The sequence below is a fragment of the Tripterygium wilfordii genome, chromosome 17 (assembly GCF_013401445.1).
Source record: "Tripterygium wilfordii isolate XIE 37 chromosome 17, ASM1340144v1, whole genome shotgun sequence".
NCBI classification, from domain to species: domain Eukaryota; kingdom Viridiplantae; phylum Streptophyta; class Magnoliopsida; order Celastrales; family Celastraceae; genus Tripterygium; species Tripterygium wilfordii.
This window is the reverse complement of record NC_052248.1, coordinates 3702818-3718100: the sequence shown is the minus strand read 5'-3', so window position 1 is coordinate 3718100 and position 15283 is coordinate 3702818. Positions and strand designations below refer to the sequence as shown.

Sequence of the window (15283 nt, the reverse complement as noted above, 5' to 3'; positions counted from 1 at the left end):
TGGTTCTTGCAACAACAATAGCCAAATTTATTAAACAATGTAATAAGATACTCGAACAATATAATAAGAGGTTGAAACAACGTAATAAGATGTTCGAACAATGTAATAAAATTTTAAACAACGTACTGTTTGAGCTCTACTTTGTAAAGTTCATACTTCTAGGTATTTGGTTCCTACAAAAACAACGGCCAAATTTATTAAACAATGTAATAAGATACTCGAACAATATAATAAGAGGTTAAAACAACGTAATAAGATGTTCGAACAATGTAATAAAATTTTAAATAACGTACTGTTTGAGCTTTGCTTTGTAAAGTTCATACTTCTGGGTATTTGGTTCCTACAAAAACAACGGCCGAATTTATTAAATAATGTAAAAAGAAGTTGAAATAATGTAATAAGAGGTTGAAACAATGTAATTAAAGGCTAGAACAATGTGATAAATTTTAAACAACGTACTATTTGAGCTCGGCTTTGTAAAACTCATACTTTTGGCCTTGGTTCATGCAAAAACAATGGTCGAATTTATTAAACAACTTAATAAGAAGCTGAAAAAATGTAATAAGAGGTTGAAACTATTCGATAAATTTTAAACAATGTAATAAGAAGCTGAAATAATGTAATAAAAGCGAGAAAACAATGTGACTAGAGACAGACGCAATGTAGTAAAATGTTTAAACAATGCAATAAGTGGTTGAAACAATGTGATAAGAGGCTAAAACAATGTAATAAATACTTGTCTTTTAATTGTTCCAAATCTCTATTACATTGTTGACGAAAAAATGTAATTAAGAACGACCAAGCGAAAAATATTGACAATATATCTTGTTGGAAAGAGTTTTACATGCCGATTCTAAATATGAAATTTTTTTGAAAATCCAACTTGTATTTTGAGAGATAAAATGTTTTGAAGTTTTGATTTAAGAAAGAGAAAATAAAAACATGTGAGAGAAAAAATGTTAGACTCATTTTTGAAATTGCTTTGTCATTTGTACGTGTGGCTTGCCACATGTATTACGTAAGTCTATGTACACTTTTATTATGTACAGCTAGTACTGCCGAAAAAAAAAAAGAAGAGGTTACTATATATGAAATGGGTTGAAAAGAAAGGAAAAATGAATGCCTATTTTTTTGAAGTATGACCCAATCTACCCAACTCGTCATGACCTTTATATGAAAAAAACAGGTTGGGGGGCTATTCCTTGATTCATACTTATGAGAATTTGATTGCGCGAGAAATTGAGCAAAACATGGGTGAGTTGACCTATTTCTGGTTATTGATAGAGTGAATAGATTCGTCATTTCTTGAAATCTCTATTCTAATTCAAAATTGTGGTGTAAGGTGTATCCCCTTATTTCGGTCATGGAATAAATGGATGATCACTAGAAAAGGGTAGGTATCTTCAAAGCTCTGCAACTGTCTCATTATGACATTCACTGTGAGAAATCCCCTCTCTCCAATGTACTCTGTTTCTGGACCATCGCTACCGGCTCTTTTCATTTCAAGTGTGGAAATGTGCGAAAGCTCTATTTGCCTTGGCCATTCTATGAGTCTCTTCCTTTTTGCGTGTAGCATCGCCACTCCCTTTAGCAGCATCTAATAATTTAGAACTTAATTTGAAAGCCATATTTTGACCTGAACGTTTTGAGGATGTCCCTCAATAGAATTTGATTAATCCATTTTTCTATCTTCAAAGTGGAGAACTGAACCAATAATTTTCTTTCTTTATCATCAATCCAATCGTTGTTCATGACCAATGGTTCAATTTTATCATCAATCCAATCAAGTTCACATTTTTTATTATCTTCATAGATAAGGATACTAGATTACTTAGGATAAAATATTTAAAAATCATCACAAACCTCCCATTTTTTCCTTTCAATTTCCATTTTTGAATTTCTAGATTGTTATATGATGATTTTTGGACTTCCATTATGGTCTAACATTATTGCCAATACATTATCTTCATTCTGCTCCGGAGTGTAATCTCTAATAGAGAAGATAGCAATGAGCAAAAGCCCCCATCATGATGAATCCTGTGATGTATTGGTGAATCAATGGAGTTTTCCGAGAAAATTTGCTAGTGGAGGAAGACCTCCTAGGGGCTCCCTTGGTTTGGATAACAAGCAGACCTATATTTCTTGGTTTTAATAGGACTCCTTACGAGCATGATTTCTGCAAATTATGAATGACTGAATGAAACCAAGAAATAACCACTTACGTGCGAAATTATATTCCTTGATCTAAAGGGGGTTCCCTTTAGATCAAGCAATTCTATCGAAGTGAGTATAGTTGTATGTGTTAAAGCATCTACCATACCTGAAATATCAATGAACCCGATTATGGAAACTGCGCTCAGGGGTACCTATTGAGGCTACTATGGTATTCCAGCCGCCAAGGTCTCGCCCCACCCCATGACAAAGAAGAATACTCGATCGACAGTGCATGTCTTCGTGCACCTCAAAGACCCATTTTGTCGTCTTAGATCCAAGTTGCATCAATCAAGTCAGTTTATGGAGGGAAATCCGTAGTTTTCTTTTCGCTGGGAGAGCTCTCTTGACACATTCTCCTTGGAACAAGAAAGAAAGGGAAAATGGTGATACAAAAGAATCACCAGTCCGCTAATGGCAAACTTTGCATACTAGATATGACCTCAAAATAGCAGGAGTCAAGGTCGGCTGAGAAGATGATGAGGATAAGCTTTATCGTCTTGGATCACCGGATAAGATCCCTAAATGACCCCCCCACAGTGATAAAAGTTTTATCCTCCTGCAAGCAAGCATTGCATCTCTATAATGCAAAAACCAGATAAAAAATATGAACAAAAAAACAAAAAAAAAGATTTAAAAAACAAATTCTCATAATAGATTCTGGTATGAAAAACATGCAGTAAAGAAGGCTAAAGAAAAGCTTAATTCCAATTAAGCCACCAAATCAGTCATTTTCGCGCATATAAGAACACGAGACTGGAGTTTAAGCGTTGAATATAAACTACTAACTATAAAACTAAACCAGTCCCTTCCGGGACATCCGATAAACTATAAAACTAAACTCACAAACTCCAGCAATGAAAATTGAAAGAACAAAAGCCTGACAATCTTTCAGAGTTTCTTTCAACCCTCACATGGCGACTTCATGACTTATCAGTGATGTACAACAATTCACTCGAAGCATCATCGCAAGAAAGCGGGGAAGATTCATTTGCATTCCTAAATAACTCATCATTACCCCCCTCTATTGCCAGCCACTGCCTCCTGCCCTTGTGGTTGTAGTGGAGGCAGTGATGATTGCTGTGGCATCAGAAATTGTTCTTGTCTTGTTAGGGGATTGTTCAAAAAATTTGGCCAGGGGGCCGCACTTAAGCCAGAACCTTCCACATTACTAAGAGCCGTTCTTCCCTTCAGAAATTCTTCAAAGTTATTGTTTTCCATCTGGTTAGAGCTAGGTAACTCCCCCATAACTAAATTTCTGAATCCGAATTGGCTAGAATTGGGATGAGATGAATCAGGAAGACAATTCACAAGAGTCGACTGTCCATGCATAAAATTTGGCACCCCATCAGGACCTGCGCCCACACAAAAGGTTGGATAGACAGAACACAAGAAGGCATATACATGGGACCATTGAGATTCTCATGAATAACTTTTGAATCCTGGTTGATTCGCAGTACTCAGATTGTGGCTTCTACAATTATATTGTAGGTACTCACCTTGAAGATCACATGTTGATGAAGGAGAATATGGTGCAAAACCAGCCATGATGGGATATTTCCTCATGATGTTTTGGATAGATTCTTGCTCTTTTTTCAATGCAATACGATATTTCTGAAGAACATATAGGGAAAAAAAAAAAAAAAAAACTCCCTTAGTCAGACACTAAGGAGGTAATCATTATAATTATTTTTATTTTCCAAAAAGCTTCAAAGCTGGGTAATTTAATACATTGACGTTCTTTACTGATATAAATCTGTTTTCAGTTTTTCTTCTCCATTTGGGTAAAAATGGTGACTTTAGTTTCAAGTATTACACAATTCCAAAATTGTAAGAGATTAAGGAGAACAAACCTGCAGATGGCTTGAAACATGTTCTTTTTTCAGTCCTTGGACATTCATATGCTCAAAAATACTCTTCGGATGAGCATCTGTACATAGACAAATAAAGATAAGAGAGAAGCTCCCCATAAAATAAAGACAAAGAAAAGACCAAATTAGAGTCATGAACTCATGATACACTCATGTGATAAATTTTGTATCCAGAAATACTTGCATTCATGATAATTTATACCTAGAAACACTTACTTTCAATGCCTATTTCTTTTACAGCTTTCAAGAACTTCTCATGTAGCTCATCTGTCCAAAGTATCTTTGACGTGGTCAAAACCTCCACACCATCTTCTATATCTTCCTTATCCAATGTCTCCTCCTCATTTATTCTGTCATATAGCAAACCCTGCTTCTCCATTCCCACAATACACTCTACATCATCTGCATCACCATTATGTGACTCTGCAGAAAAGCCGCTTACTTCTTCCATAGCCATCATCTTGTCTGTTTTACTGATGTATGCAAACTGCCAGAGGTTCTTTACATCATTCATCGTGAGTGGTTTCACAAGATAAAACACTGCCCCTTTAGAGTAGCTTCCTAATATGGTGTTGCTATCATTGTCAGCTGACATAACTGCAATACAATAAAAGTTAAATTAAAATGAAACGCTTTTAGCCTTTTAACACGACTTTTGTAAGTTCATGAAGAACATTTTAACAGGAAAAATGATGGCTAAAATGGCCAAGAGGGACACTTACTGACTATTGGCAAATTGGACATTTGTTCAAGTCGCGTAAGCAGAGGATTCATTTGCATATCAGGTAAGTGAGCCTCCATCAGAATAAGATCAAGCTCATTTTCTGTCTCCCACACAATGCGCAAAGCGTCAACTGCTCGATAAGCAATTGTAACTGCAAGTGAAAGCGGTGTAGGAAATTTTCAGTTATTCCTAAACTCAGTGGTAGTTAGTATATGAAATTATTCTAGTTCTAAGAAGACATGCTAAGGCTTTTCTTGAGAACCTTCCACAAAAGAAAAACAGGAAATATGGTTATAACTTATAAGAAACCGCCACAATCCTCTAGGAAGGCACAATTGAACTTCTAAATCTAAGAAAAATTACAACCATCTGTTTCCACCCAGAGAAGCAGAATTAGGTTGTATTTTTTAGGGAATTAGCATTCACCTGCAATTACATGCTAATCTTTCATTCATTATGCATGTGACTTTGAACAAAACTTTGATGATAAGGTTTCTACACTAATTTATTTACATCAGTCATTACACACTAAAGAAACATTGTAAAGCATCTGTAAAGAGTGACAGAGCGAGGATACCCAGAGACGAGGGACTAGAACTTCAATCAAATGCCAAACGATAAAATAACAAAATATATATATATATATATATCTCTGTCTCTGTGTGTGTGTGTGTGTCTATACTAGATAGTATTAGCTGGTAATAATTCATATAAAACAATTTTATGATTACCACTATCATTTATGTTCATTAACAAAAGTGAAAAAACAGCAATGATAAGTATAAATGAAAGTTTCTAGTTTTTGTTTTTGTCTTCTTTTTTTTTTGTATGTAACAAGTGTAGGCCACCCCAGATCCTGGAGCTTCAAGAGGGTATTCATAGAGGTGGGCTTTTTAGGTTTAAGATGTAGATAACGTCATTATAGTACTACATCTAACATGTGACAAAGAAAGCTGAGACATATATTAAATAGATAACACAAATCAAACATAAACCTTATCCAAAACATGGAGGAACAATCTTTGAGAGTCAAAGTTTAAAATCTTTTCATTATGGTTGACATTAAGAGCTAAATCAGAGAGAGTGGAAGGAAATCTCTATGATTATGAGAAAGAAAAATAGGTTTTTAACATATAAAGAACTCAATAAGTCATCTCTTCCCTCCAAATGACTTCATTTTGGGGAGGAAGAATTTTGACAAAAATTTAATGAAATCTTCCCTCCAATTCCTTCCAAATCCCTCTCCTTAATGTTTGCTAAACTATCCAAACAATGAAATTGAAAGGAACCTCCCTTTCCCTTCTCTTCCCTTCCCTCCAAATCCCTCAATCCAAACACACTCTTAATATCACAAATAGGATCAACAACTGTAACAAACGAACCCTGGAAGTTTCATTAAAACATGAAGCATGTGAAAGAAGTGAGCATACAGAAAGAGAAAGTAAGATCTTGACATACCTTTATATTCAAATCTACAAAGCATTTTTGACACAACTTTACCACATACAGAATCACAATCGACTACCAGAACACTTCCTCTTGTCGATGAGCGGGCATCATGTTCGCCAAGTTCAGTCAGGATTGTCCCCTGACTGGTCATGTTTGTTTGTGAATGATAGGAAGAGACAGGAAAGAAATGCTGAGTTTGAGATCACAAATTGGTGTATGGTGTAAACTCGAGGCATATATTTGTACTTCCTCGGGGTGTCAATATGGTATATATACATATTGAAACTTACCAAAAGAAGATATTCCATATATGCACGTTACAATTTGCTATTGGTCAATAATATATCTTAATAGAGAGTATCATATAAAATCATATTTGTTAACAAAGAGCACAAGTCAATGGATAATAAGTTTCCATATAATGAAGATTCACTTATTAGTTGACAAAGAGCACAAGTCAATGGATAATAAATGTCCATATAATGAAGATTCACAATATTAATAAGGCCTATATACAAAAACCTTCAATAAAATACCTTTTTAGGATTTCACCCACTTCCCTAAAAACAAGGGGACAGTAAACATTACTAAAATATACTTAATCATACATGTCTATGCTTTACCAAGAACTTAAAAACATTTTTTTGAGTGGCAATTAATTAGATTGAGTTGAACAGTAGGTCAACACCATATAATGGATCTGTTGTAATTTTAAAGCTGCTTTGAAAGACCTGGCACTGAAAAATTATGAAGCCATGCCGCAAACTACAACCTTAAATGAGATCCAATTGTAAGATTAATGCAAGATATCCATAAATATGCATAACTTTTCAGTAGAATAATTGCAAGTAACTAACTACAAAAAATTTGACTGAAACTATACAAAGGATGCACAGAAAATGCAATCATCAGTCTAAATAATTGAACAAACATTGAGTTGAGGATTTTTGGATTGCGTTTTCCAGAAGTCAATTCTTGCATCCTCAACAAAAACGAAGCAAAAACAATATTGCCCGTTTGGTAAAGCATTTGCAAAGTAGCACATATGCCAGCAGAAATGACGATAGTAGAAATACTGGATAATTTTAGTAGTAGATATGCTGCTTGAATGCTTTGTAGTGTTTAGTTGAAATTTTGCTAGTAAAATTTTTTCTGTGTAGCAGATTGTGATAAATTACGTACAGGGGTATTATGCATATTAGTTGTTTACAAAGGCAACATCTATTATGAAATGCTTCTGGCTAATATTATTTCCTAATTATGATATTATCTTCACCTAATATTTAAGATTTATATATGTCTACGTAAGACTTTCACCATTAACATTTTTTCGATAGTTCAACATCGATGGGGATTCAAACCCTGCCCTTAGGCAAGGTGATGAGGATCTCTTGACCATTTGAACTAGTGGTGCTCCTCTATTAGATCTTAATATTTCAATCGTGTGTCTTGCTTTCATATTGGCAGTCAATGTAGATGACATTTATAGACAAATTTAAATGTGGCTTTTAACTACCAGCTAACACAGCTGGTTCCAATCCCGGAAAAGAAGATGGTTTATAGATTCATGACTCTCTTTACAAAGGCAACATCTATTAACTAGAGAGATGCCTCGTTTCTTCAAGTTGTCTAGAGTAAGAATTTTACCCCATATAACCTCCCAACATAAGAACACAACACATGGAGGGGCTTAATTTGGATCTCCAGAGAAAGCACCTCTTTGGTTGTGCAAGGCCACCCACATGCCTTCCATTAATTTTTACGATTTCCAACCACCTAAATGAATGTTAACCTTGGATATTCCACCAGCCTCCACCGAAATACACATGGGATGGCAACATTATCATGATCATATCTAAATTAGTAAGAGTTAGTTACTACTTACTTCTTGACATGTACCGGTTACACATTGGGCAAGAAACCTAGCATTAGGTCTCTTAGTCCTTCCCCAAAATTGCCCGCAACCGTGAGTTCCTCATCTACTGCGATATACAGCATGTAATGCTGCCAATGCCTAGTCACTGTTCGTTAACAAGCTCCAGCGAAGAAATACAAAGTCTACATGACAACAATAAAGTGAAGAGAGAATCAAAGGGACAAACAGATTTTTCCCGCGAAGCTGTTGAAAGCTCGGAGGTCGGCGAGGCATTGGTCTGGGCTTTTTTCCTTCTCCTGCCACAGCTACGTAATGAGCGTTACAAAGGCTAACGTGCGCAGATAGTGAAATACAACGTACATAGACCCCTGTACGTTGGGGCGGTTGTATATATAACATACCCTCTTCTTACTTCAACATAGACGCCTATGTACTTTAATTTACTTGCTAGAAGACCCCTCACATTTGTCATGACTGATGCCCCTTGAGCTTGAAGTCTTAAACTTGGACACACCTAGCTGCCCATTGGACAACTAATGGTAAACCCCGGGCCACATAGAAAACCCTGCAAACCTATGGATCAGACACATGAAAGACCCCGCAATCCTCATGGACTAGTTGAGACAAGTTCCCCATCCATACATTTCACTGTTGGTAAACCCAGGGTCACATGAAAGACCCTGCAACCCCATGGATTGGTCACATTCAAGACCCCACAAGTGCAACTCCCATGGACTAGTTGAGACCTCGCTGGACTAAGCAAGGGTTCATCACACAAATTGCGATAGTGAAAACACCCATGAGACTTAAACTCACAACCTCCAACTTGTGTTAGGAGTTACTCAAGTTTTCCATCTCAGTCAACAACTCATTGTTTGAAAATTTTACATTTCCAAAAAATAAGGTTAGATACTTAGATCTCGTTTGGCTCGGCGTTTTGTGAGCTTATTAAACGCCCTCAATCGAACCAAATGATCCATTAACATTAGTGTTTACACTCGATGTATCTTTAGCGTTTACACTACCTGTAATAATTTGAAGAATGGGTAGAGAATAAATGTTGGCCCAACAAACACTTGAGATATTGTTTCACATTGGGCCAAAGGCCCAAGGCCCATGTGGGTTTTGTCCCTAAAATGGTCCTCAAGTGTTACGAGGTTGGACACCTCTTATTAAGTGAATGGAACTCCCACATCTAACCGATGTTGGAGTCCTAACACTACCCAAGAAGAAGTTTCAAAATCTTTCTTTTCATCAACGTTTAGACCGTTGAATATTTATAGGTCCAAAAATACCCTTCACATCATTCTATTTCTCTTCACTTTTTTTTTTAACGATAACAATATCATATAAGATTGTCTTTTGGATATCCGATATGAGCGTAAACTCGGGCCGTCAAGCCTGCCGCATGAAAATTTTCCACTTGAGAACATGATAAGTTGGGCAAAAACCCAACACCTAACCACCAGGCTATGAGTGTGTCATTGTGTTGTGCAAGAAGTGAGTTCTTCCATGGTTGTTATTGCAAAACCCTAAGGAGTAAGGAGGACTGATCGTTTGGTACTTCAAGAATTTTCCTTCTCGGAGGACTCACTCTCACACAGACAAACTCAATCGGCAATCAAAGTCAAACGATTAGCATATATACGAGGTCTGCGATGGTTTAGTCATATTAAGTGGACTCACAAGATTATCATCCACAATTAATCAAAGTACCTATGTTAACATTGAATTTATTTATCAAGAGACTATTGTCATTTTCATTTTTTCAAAAATCGTGCCTAATAAAAAGCGTTTATCCTCAATAAATCATGCAACACAAATTTTTTTTTGATAATCGAGAACGATACAATCTTGCCCTTTAGACATCCATATAGGCCTAAACTCGGACCATCAAGTTTACGCGCACATAAGTTTTTCACCTGACGACAAAGTAAGTTGGGTCAAAGCCCAACGCGTGGCCATAAAGGTATTGCTCCCAAGGAAAATTGAACTCAACCTCTCGAGTCCATACAATTTGATCTAGGGAGATTCACCAACTATGCTATCCTCCAATACAACATGCTAATGATAATCCCAATCTATATCAAAATTGCTCAATCCATATCATGCCACAAAATCAATACTTTCAATGCATACAAGAAAGAACACCACAAGATAAATTTTAAACATCTGCTATGAATCACTAAGATGCAAACTGCACTTGTCAAACAGAAAAACAATAAGAATCTGTTGGAGTTTCATGTTCAAGACCAGAAGAGCAGCTTTTTAATCTACATGCATGCAGATTCGTCCATCTACCAGAGATTATTAAAATCCTCATCAAGTAAAAATGAGGAAGACTCGTTTGCTATCTCAAGCAACTCATCAACTTCCCAGCTTTTACCCCCCAACTCTTCTTCTTCTTGTGATTGTGGTGGAGGCACTGATGACGGCTGAAGTCGCACTGATGATGGTTGTTGCGAGAGAAATTGTCCCTGTTGATCGTTAAACAATGTTGGGCAATCGATAGAACTTAAGCCAAAACTTCCCACATTACACCGAGGCATTGATCCCTTGAGAAGTCCTTCAGAAATATAATTTCCCATTTGGTTATAGCCAGATGACTTCCCCATAGCAGCAGCGATGCCAAATTCAAATTGATCAGGACAAGAAATATGTGGTTGAAGGTTTTGTAGATTCAACTGTTTATAAATAAAATTTGGCGTCTTATTACGGCTTGAGTCCACACGGTTGGAGAGACAGATAGAACCATGAGAAGGTCTAGACATTGGACCACCATTCATTGTCTCCTGAAAATAACTTCTGAATTCTGGTTTATATGCTGAAGCCATGGATTGTGGCTTAAACAATTCTACGAATCCTCCTTGACGATTAATGCGTGTCGACGGATAACGTGATGAACTTGATTCAGCTGGAGAATCAATCCTCATGGTCTTTTGGTTAGCATCTTGCAGTTTTTTCAAAGAAAGACGATATTTCTGCAATAGCAAAACATTTGTGTAAAAACTCCTTACATACCATTATTACAAGTACCTATTGCTCAAAAAACAGCAACTTATTCAAAACGAAAATGTTAAGGATCCCGGTATTTTTTGACCCAGTTATTCTAAATGCTGAGATGGATGCACATGATCCATGTGAAATCGTGAGTCTCACATGCTCCGTGACCGGACCTCTATTTTGAGGTCCTAATACTATCTAATTAGGAGGTTCTAGTGCTTATAGTAATTCATTTGTGTTTAAATAAAGTAATTTTACCCTTATACATGTTTCCCGTTGGTTCTGCAGGAAATCGGGCTTAAATGACTGAATTGGGCAAGTTGGAGCACTTTTTGGGCACTTTTTGCTGTGAGGTGTCGGGACTTAGATTATGAAGATATTCTTGAAGACTACAAGCTCCAACGGTACACTAATCTATGGCCGAGATTGAATTGTTTTGAATTATGAATGGATTAGATTACAACAAGACTTGAAGGGTTAAGATGATCATTTAAAGGTGAATCCAATGGTTGTGCATAAGACAACATTCTTGCTTGCAATTTTTGACTTAAAAGAATATCTTACTTGATTTTTGGAGTCAAAGATGGCTGCAAGTTGCTACACATTTAAAAGGGAATTGTTGGAGATACCAATGCCAAGATTTGGTGCAAGTTTGATCAAATGGTCAAAGATGACAAAATTGTTGGAGATACCAAGGTCAAGATTTGGTGCAAGTTTAATCAAATGGTCAAAGATGGCTGCAAGTGCACATGCCAAGATTTGCACATGTAATTGAAGGTCGAGATTTGAAGATGGAAAAAGATCCAATGGTGGAAATCACAAGAGCTTGGAATCAGACCTTGTTCGGACAAAGTTGGAGGCATGAAGCATCCGGACACCCGTCCGGACACCTACGGCGAATCTGCAATTTTCTGCACTGAAATTTCAAGGGCATTTGGGGTAAATCATGTATGTAACCAATGGGAAACGATTTTATAAGGGTAGTTAGGTATTTTCTATTGTAAAAATAGAAGAAAACCCTAAGATTTGGGTGGCTTCCTCATATCATTCATTCACTTCTCCAACATGAAGCCACCATAGTAGTAGTGTAGATTTAGTTTCTCTCTCTAAGTTTTCTTAGTTGTTTTTGGTGCTTTCTCTTGATTTTGTATAAACTTTGATTTAGATGACAATAGATTGGATGTTTATTGCAACAATCATGAGTGGGTAGTTCTCTTCTCTAGTTTCTAATCCCGAAAGGTGGATGCAAGGTTTCGATTACTCAAGGTATGCTCAAAGGGTCGTAGTTTCGATCCTTCTCTTTTAATTTCGTGATAGTTGTGTGATTGGATATATGAGAATGACATATTTGATTGTATTCTTGGATTGTCTAGTCTAGGGATTGCATCTAATGTGTTAGATTGAGAATTGTTAAACCCATTGCATGATTTCCTTAATTAATTGAGTTTTCCATTGCATAGCTATTAATTATGTGTATTGATGATGGGGTTTTGGGTTAATTTAGGAATGTGCATGGGAGAGTTATGGTTAATTGATCTTTGAGTGTGAAACTAGGGTGTTAGCCAAGCCGAGCCCCAAGGGGGAACATTAATCCATAATATTAGGTGCTTATCCCTTTGCGTTCATCGTAGATTAAGAGACCCGATGGCCTACATGTATGAATTGAAGTCTTATATCCCAATTCTCTTTGCATATGCATGATTGATAGTATCACACAATGCATTGTGTATGGTTGTGTGTGTTTGCAATGATTCCTTGAGTATGAGAACCGAGTAACCACCGGGACGGATTAGAGACTAGGTTTTTAATTAATTGTTTTAAATCCAATTTGTGCTTACTTTGATTACAAAATCGCTCATGCTACCGAGTCATTCGGCCCATTTCTTTTACTTGCTTTTATTTGATATTCATTGTGTTTATTAGTGTTAGCTAGTCATTTGCATATCATTCACTTCAAATTTGCATTGCTTCCTCGTGGATCGATACCGGACTCACCGGTTTATTACTTGACGATACCCTACACTTGGGGTAAGTACACACACACACTTTGGTGTCGGTCAAGTTTTTGGCGCCGTTGCCGGGGAAGCGAGTGTCAAAGACGGAGTTGGGTGGCTTGTAGATGCTAGCTTTATGCTATTAAACGTCATCAAATAAGGAAGGAGCACGGTCACGCTTCAAGGGTAACTTCGTTCCTCCCTTTTACTTGCTTTCTAGTGTAGTTGAATTAGTGTAGTTGCTGAAAAAAAAAAAAAAAAAAATTTGTGAGAAGAACTTGGCGGATGGGGCTAACTTAGATTCCTGTGGGCGATGGATGCCACCTTGTTTGCTGCTTGGTAGTGATACGTTGTTTGAGAGAGTTTTGTGCATTTTTTTTTATCACTACTTGCTACATCTTGGTGTGTTATTGTTCCTAAGGTTGATTGTTGCTCTATTCCTATCCTTGCTCTTGTTCTTGCTTAATATTGTTCTTGGTTGTTCATTAATTTAAAAAAAAAAAAAAAAATCTTGTGTTACTTGACGTGGTTGATTGCTACTTTTGTGTGTTACTTGCTATTGTTCCTTGCCATCATGTCTCAACCTAGAGATAATGTTAGTGGGCATGGGTCCAATAGAGATGGGATAGGTGGTGATATAAATGTGAGTGATGCGGGGAGTGTACGTGGGGGTGATATGAATCTTGATGCATTGCGTCGTCTTTTGCAACATGTGAATATTGATGAGTTGATGAATCCGGTGCAAGGGCAAGATGTCCAAATTGGCAATGCCCAAAATTTGTAAAATGTTCAAGTTGAGCATGCTTTGCAAAATGCACCTCAACCACTTCAACAAGACAATGCGGCGCAATTTGCCCCACAAAATGTCTACCCACCTATGTATTATCAAATGCCACAAGTGCCACAATATGCTCCCTTCGGACAAAATTTACATGCACCTCCTCCTTTTGACTACATTCATGCACATGAGTACCAACCCTTTAGGCAAGCACAATCTTCACACCAATGTATAGCTCCACCATCTTACCAACCATGCACCCCACCCCAAGAGAGATCACTTGAGGATACGCTTCAAATATTCATGGAAGCTCAATTGGAGGTTAATCAAAGGAGATTTGAATTTCGTGAGCAAACCAATAGAGCCTTGGAAGATTTAAGAAGCCAATTGACAAAGATCACTCAAACATTAGAATTTCAATTCGAAACTTCAAGTGAGGGGTTGGATGTGCAAGAACAAGAACAACCCATCCTTACCTCAGGGAGTGGGATAGTAATTGACAATACCATGACTCCTAAGGTAAGTGAGGATGAGAAATTAGTGGAAGAAGTGGGTGGTGAGGTGAAAAATGTTGTAGTTGGAGATAAATCATGTCGAGACAAGGATAATTATCAAGTTGAAAAGGTTGAGGAAAAGAGCGAAGAGAAGAGAAATGAAGAGAAAGAGGAGAACAAAGTGAGACCAAAAGGGAATGAGTTACACCTTGGGAGGGCAATTGAGTACATCCCTAAGCTTTATATTCACTCTCATGTTGAGGACAAATTAAAGTTGACACTTGCACATGATTCAATTGAGGTTGTACTAGCATTGGTTGAGAAAGGTAGTAAACTTTTGATTGAGGGAGATGCTATGAAAGGAGTTTTGAAATCCTTAACTATTTACGGTGTGGGATTTTTGTCCTCTCTTTTAGGAGCTTTAGAGCCTTCCCCACTCAAAGTTGAATCATACCAAGTGCATCCTCAAAAACCAAAAAAAATACCTTTACCAAGTGGATTTAAAAAGTCCTCTAAATGCTACTTTGCACAGAAATTTTTTACAGAAATTAAAAAAGTATGGCGTCCCAAATCCCAATTACAATTTTTTCCATGTGAGTTTCGGGAAAAAGGGACCGAATCATGCGTGGTCCGTCATGTTCCTCAACATGGGAGTAGTGATTATGAGGATGTTCTTGGGATCTCAAGGATCCCAATTCTCCCATGTGTCATGGTTAGACTCCACTCTTGTACCATAGTATGGTTGTGATTAGTTTTGGTTTGATTTCAATTTTTGTGTGTTTTGTATGCTCACAATCCATTTCACAATTTCCGCGCCTTATGCACTCATTGACGTTGGGGGGTGAGAATTGTGAAATGGTTGTGTGTTATGTTGTGATTTTCT

At 37.0% G+C, this 15283-nt stretch overlaps 1 protein-coding gene across 3 annotated transcripts; it reads right to left on the bottom strand.

Annotated features, from left to right (window-relative positions):
- Positions 1-2901: 2901 nt before the first annotated feature.
- On the bottom strand, positions 2902-8352 carry LOC119983114 (two-component response regulator ARR14-like). 3 transcript variants are annotated; one of them, XM_038826786.1, is made up of 7 exons: positions 8141-8352; positions 6265-6398; positions 4805-4957; positions 4299-4679; positions 4065-4141; positions 3711-3825; positions 2902-3566 (listed from the first exon to the last, which is right to left on the bottom strand). In XM_038826786.1, exons 2-7 carry the CDS (start codon positions 6287-6289, stop codon positions 3226-3228), a joined length of 1092 nt encoding a protein of 363 aa, XP_038682714.1. In that variant the 5' UTR covers positions 6290-6398; positions 8141-8352; the 3' UTR covers positions 2902-3225. The 3 variants fall into 3 exon arrangements, with proteins under 3 accessions (XP_038682714.1, XP_038682715.1, XP_038682713.1); XM_038826787.1 differs by lacking the exon at positions 6265-6398; XM_038826785.1 differs by lacking the exon at positions 8141-8352 and having other exon boundaries at positions 6265-7259.
- Between the last annotated feature and the right edge of the window lie 6931 nt (positions 8353-15283).